The sequence below is a fragment of the Anneissia japonica genome, unplaced genomic scaffold, assembly GCF_011630105.1.
Source record: "Anneissia japonica isolate Jap-2015-1 unplaced genomic scaffold, ASM1163010v1 scaffold287917_len653891_cov171, whole genome shotgun sequence".
NCBI lineage: Eukaryota > Metazoa > Echinodermata > Crinoidea > Comatulida > Comatulidae > Anneissia > Anneissia japonica.
Genome location: NW_022747660.1, coordinates 76,836 through 82,619, shown reverse-complemented (window position 1 = coordinate 82,619; position 5,784 = coordinate 76,836). Strand labels below are relative to the sequence as shown.

The 5,784-nt window shown below is 39.1% G+C and overlaps 2 protein-coding genes across 4 annotated transcripts in view; one reads left to right on the top strand and one right to left on the bottom strand.

The window, feature by feature from the left end:
• LOC117120540 overlaps nucleotides 1-5,278 on the bottom strand; it is a 16,991-nt gene extending 11,713 nt beyond the window's left edge. The window contains exons 1-4 of the mRNA XM_033265558.1: nucleotides 5,123-5,278; nucleotides 3,652-4,053; nucleotides 3,418-3,515; nucleotides 2,239-2,622 (exon numbers count right to left, since the gene is read on the bottom strand). Of these exons, the coding sequence (XP_033121449.1) occupies nucleotides 2,239-2,301 (63 nt within the window). The 5' untranslated portion in view covers nucleotides 2,302-2,622; nucleotides 3,418-3,515; nucleotides 3,652-4,053; nucleotides 5,123-5,278. The remainder of the gene's footprint in view (nucleotides 1-2,238; nucleotides 2,623-3,417; nucleotides 3,516-3,651; nucleotides 4,054-5,122) is intronic.
• Nucleotides 5,279-5,335: 57 nt separating this feature from the next.
• LOC117120541 (YTH domain-containing protein 1-like) overlaps nucleotides 5,336-5,784 on the top strand; it is a 24,958-nt gene continuing 24,509 nt past the window's right edge. For all 3 annotated transcript variants that reach the window (XM_033265561.1, XM_033265560.1, XM_033265559.1), the window contains exon 1: nucleotides 5,336-5,503. In XM_033265561.1, the coding sequence (XP_033121452.1) occupies nucleotides 5,479-5,503 (25 nt within the window). In that variant the 5' untranslated portion in view covers nucleotides 5,336-5,478. The remainder of the gene's footprint in view (nucleotides 5,504-5,784) is intronic.

Below are 5,784 nucleotides of genomic sequence, written 5' to 3'. Positions count from 1 at the left end.
GCTTCCTGAGGGTCAAAGTACGGCGGATCACCGAATTCGTCCTCAGTGACGAGTTCAAATCTAGTTATTCTTTATTACTGTACAACCGCTGTAGTGCTAAATGCTCAAACATGTTTTCATACCACATTCAGGGCAATGCTAGTTGATGTCTGTGACAACAAGAATGCTTCTAAATTTTCCTGTGTTACTTGAGAGTTAGTGAATCTTGCCAAGGTTTTGGTAGATCCTTTTGTCCAATCTGCAAAATGAAATGGTTTTAATATTAACTGACTGTAATTTTTATTCTACGCATGATTCCAAGTTGCATTTTTCTAGAGTACTTTATATTCAATATAAACTAAACCACAGCCTTTATCTTGGTCACTATTAATACAACCTTAAACTTCAGTTAAGTTAGATCCGGAACCGCAAATACAGGCTTGAACCACCTTGGCCACTAAGAAAAATTACCAATGGTTGCCTCTAATCAAAATTATTCTTTACAAGCTCACTTTTATCACAAAAAGTAACCACATCTCTTTATAAATAAAAGCACAATTATTAATGTTTTCTCAACTACAATTTTGTCAATTTTAACACAAAGGTGCAACTTACCTTCACCACAGAAGACAACCAGCATGGATGATTCCTATACCAGTGGCTGATCCAGGAAGGGGGGAGGGGGGAACTCCAATTTTGATGAAACGTGAAAAAAAACCAAGGGAGGCACCTACTTTTATATTCAAAGTCTGAGAATGCAATTTCCATCCATCTAGAGGTGCCACAATCATATTTTTGTGTACCCCAGCCCTAAACTATGGTGGTAGAACCTCCATTTGTGGGCCCCTTCTATTTTGAATTCCTGCATGACTGACCTGCCAGTGTACGGTACTGCATGGATCCTGGCCTGCAAAAGCCATGTTAAAACTACCTAGGACTAGGTAGGCAGATCAGACAGTCTAACCTTAGCCTAATTAGCCTTCAATTAAATAAAATTAAAAACACTGTTTTGGTTTGACCATTGTTTATTATAACCAGGGACAAAATTCCAAGGTCTCTTTAATGGGATCTTTGAAATAAAATAATATATTGTCTATTTTTTTATCTATATGTACATACTTAGGCCTAAGAGACAAAATCACTTGACCTTTTCGAAGAGGAGAAAACCTTGAATTTTGAAGAAGTTAAAAGTCATTAACAGACCCCCCTCAGAAGTCGGGGAAAGCTCATTTCCAGCCATCTAGGAATCAAATTTTTCTCCTCCCTTTCTTTTCGGTATTTTTGGGAAAAATTTGAACCCCCTTGCTTCAAATCCTGGATTTGCCCCTGTATACTACAATTCATCTTTTTATAGCTTACCTTCACCACCAAGTGCAACCACTGTTGGGTCCTGCTCAACATTAAACCGCCGTTTTAGACCGTCTTCTTCTACTGAGCTAGGATGCACCATCAGAAAATTAACTGACGGCTTAAATCTGTCAGACAACTTTAAGAAGGAAAACAACTTGAAAAAATTACTATTAATCTAATTTTTTAATCCATACTAAGGAAAGACCAAAGTGATTTTCTTTACTATAAACATTTTACATCAACTCAAAATAATCTGATAAGGCACTAAGAACAATGTATCTATAAAATTGTAATAATCATATTTTTGAGATTCTTTAGTGTTAGTAGTATTATTACTAGTTAATTTTAGATAGGCTTATATAATTTTTTTTTTCTTTACTATCCATGCATAGAACTAGACTAATGGTGAGATCAGAATTAATTTTATCTAATTAATAACTCCATTCTAAATGGACTAAATCTAAACCACTGTACTACGGTCCATTGTATCTGATGCCTTTCCATCTTTTGCATCCTGTCCTGTGGTGCCCACCAGTGGCATATCTAGGGGGTGCACAGGGGTCGCACGCCCCTCCAAAATTACTTGTTCCCCCCCCCCCATCCCACCAGACGCTAAAAAAAAATCATGGTCAAGTAGTTAAAAATCACCTAAAATCACCTTATGTTGCAAGTTTGCACCCCTTAACTTATCATTGCACCCCCTCCTCCCACTTTACCTCTGCACCCCCCAAGCAGCATCCCCACATCGAGACTCCTAGATAAGCCACTGGTCCCCACACATGTCCATCTTTATGGAAAGTTTGGGGTTTTGTATGCTTGGTATTTTTTCTTTTTAATTAAAGTCATTTAATGTAATCTCAATGCTTTTTCTAAAGAATAAAAGTAATTTTTAGAATGAAGCTTTCTTACAATTACAAGAGCCATTTCTACATCGTAGTGATGGTTCACGCCTGGAAATGCTAGGATGGTCATGTTACTGGTAGCAATGACATCATCAATAGTAGATCGATGGGCTTCTGGTAGTTTGTCAAGGTGTAGGGAATACTGTAGCCCAAAAATAAACACAAAGTTTATAACTTCCTACAGGTAATCAAGAATTTATTGGGTATTTGGTTTAGTTAAAATGTGTTGGTGAATACACTTAAAATTATTGTGACTCACCAGCTTTTGGAACCATTTGTGGAGGTGTTTCTTGGTTCCCCTACCATTGTAATCATGTGGTATGGCGGTTCCTATGTAGCATCTTAGCATTGGTACTACTGGTGGAAATTTGATACCTGATGAACCATGATTCTGATTTTGAATACAAAATGATAAATTAATCAAGATTATTTATTTCATAATCTGTTCACTGCCAAGCCTTTTTTCCTAGTTCTATACCATATAATAATAATAATAGCGTAGTTTTATATAGCGCACATATCCATCTAATGTAAGATGCTCAGGGCACTTGATATGTGGACTAGGAACTCGATCAATGACTTTCTTCACCCCTAAGGGTCCCTTCGTGTCTGTGCTACCCGGTAACCCGGTACCAGCAACTCTCATCGTCCACTACAGGGGATGTCTGTTCCAGTACACCGGGGTATCCCCCTACTCGTCTCGAAGGATGTACTGGGTTCTTTATAGTGCACACGAGCCATTGTATACACTGGGCCTAAGGTTTATAGTCCTTATCCGAGAAGATTTGTTCTACCACCAGAACCATAGGCGAGCGTGCCGTTTGAACCAGCGCCGATATTATGGCTATAGCTTGCAGCGCCCCTGCTAACCTCTCGACCATTGGACTCACCGAAGACTTAAGGGCACCACCATAATGGAAATCATTTTCAGCAACTCTAGTGAAACAAGAACAAACATATGGTATTTATATTTAGATCAATCATTCTGGGTCCTTCCCTAAACTTCCACGGAGAGAATTTGTGTTCTGGCAACCACTGCCAGTGATTTTGCATGCAATACAATATCAATATAGTGGTATGTTGGAGAGGTGTGGACGTGAACTCACATCCTTGGAGCCCTGAGTGAACCCTGTCGGATGTAAATTCACGTCTCTGACAGTGAACACCAACATCACTGTATACAAACCTTCTCAAATAAACCAATCCTCCATGTTCCATATGCAGTATCACTTGGTAAAGCTGCCCAAAATTTACTGATCTTTATTTCAACATCTAAATTTGATTCTGGTAGGGGAAAAATTATGGAAGAAATCATATTATAGTTCATCCTGTAACAATATATATAATCAGACTATATTTAAATGTATACTTCAAGAGTTAAAAATTATGGTATTATTTAAATGGAAAATGAGGCACTAACCTCTACTGCTATAAAGTACACAAACTGGGTTATGTGATGCCCTCATTATGTAATACTTTAATGCAATTGGTTGAAATTCTGTTAGAAAATGGGCTGTAGATTTCATTGGACCTTTCTTGATAGTTTCTTGTGAGTTCCTGGTGTGGATGGGAGTATCACTGCCTATGTCAAGAGAGTTTGATGAATCATCTGGAGCCATGTAAATTTTATCATTTTTATGTGTGTCTGCCAAACTTCTATTTTGGGTGCTATACTTTTCAAGACCTGGTTCCTCTTTTTGGTAAGTTCTCGCAGAAATCGTCTCTTGATTGCTGCTTTTCATGGTAATTTGTTCATATTTGTGAGGTGGATGTTTTTCTTTTAATAGATTGCCATGATTCCCTAGAAGTTCTTGAGTATCGTCTATTACAAGAAAAATACAAGAATTTAAGTTAAGTTTTCAATTTGATTTTCTCACTTGCTTTACATGAGCCAACTCAATTTCATGTAATTCTGATGTTATACAATGACAATAAATTAATGAACAGGTTAAATTTATTGTATGGTATATGACTACACAAAATAAAATGATGGGCATGGTCATGAAACAGCAAACATTTAAATTTCAATAAAAGATCTGGTAGGGCGATTTTTATGCCGGATGCTGATTAGGCCGGACACAGATCTAGCCAAACAAATGGCGATCTGCTCATGCAGCGATCTGGGCCGGCAGCGATCTTGTGGGGTGGGGAAATCTTATCTTAGGCCTAGGCTAGGTACTAGCTAGGCCTACTTTAAGACGCTCTAAGGACTAGGCCCCTTCCCTTTAGGCTTAGTTAGGGCGAGTTAGGTCTAGCCTACCGCATCAGGGCCTAGTCTAGGCTAGTTCTATACCGCCTGTATGCTAGAATAGTTTAGTGGGAACCAGTCAATTTGAGGGATGTCAGTTCGAGCAGAATTTATTCGAGCGGATGCTATTTCGAGCGGGAAAAAGATTCACTTGTGCGAACAACAGCCTGTGCAAGTTATGTACGAATTACTTTAAAATTGTGGGGGGGGGGCAGACACCCCTCCAAAAATTATCAAAAAGTACCAAAACAAAAACATTTCAGAACTTTAGTGCACAAAGCATTTTTTGCATTTAAAACAAATACAAAATTAGGGCGAAGAAAAATTTTTTAAAGTTCGCAGTAGGCCTAGGCCTAGCCTAGCCTAAACTAGGCCCTAAATTATATAGTAAATACATCCGCTCCAACTGACATTCGCTCGAATTGACTGATATCCAGTTCAGTAGGCTAGGCCAAGGTTCTAGGCTAGGCCTCCTCTGCCTGAGCCTAGCGGCTAGGAGGCCAGGGAGGCCCTATAGCCTAGGCCTACTACTAGGTAGGCTAGGCCTAACTTAGGTAGGCCTACTACTAGACTAGGCTAGGGGCCCTAGCTAGGCCTAGTGCATAGGCCTAGGCCCTAGCTAGAGAGGCTTGCCCTTACTTACCATCATTATGTGTGTCGATACATACATAACTCTGAAGTAAAGAAAATATTAAAAACAAAGATAATAACGTCTGGAACGGCACCTCCATAGTTAAATAAAAATTTAACCGCATGAATCTCGCCAAATCAATTGTTTATTGTCGTTATAGCGAAAGTCATGTGCTATTGGTGGTCCAATCACACACAACACTGTGGGGGCGCAGTTCATTGCCTCTCCAAAGTCGCCATATTTAATTGAGTTGACTGAACGATAGTAATTTTTGTTTTAGTATTTGAATGCAATTTTGTTATTATTTTCAACATATATTAAGTAGATGTTGTTAATATTAAATAAAGGTAAACATTGATCGATCCAAAATGTCCGACCAAGATAGTGATCAAGGTTAGTACAGCCATATAAACGCTTCCTCAAATGTTTACCTGCTGTACGTATGGCTAGCTAGGCCTAGCTAGGGCAGGCCTAGCCTGGCGAGGAATACACCTAGGGCTAGGGCCTACCTAGGCTACACTAGGCGGTGAATCTTTTCGGTATTTACATATATATTAGGCATTTTTCGTTTTGACTACGCGGCCAGTCTACTACGAACTAATAGAGCGTAACGGACATCTGCGCATGCTCACAAACCTTACTGGCTAAATCGGCGTTGTGACAGCTTCCGCGAC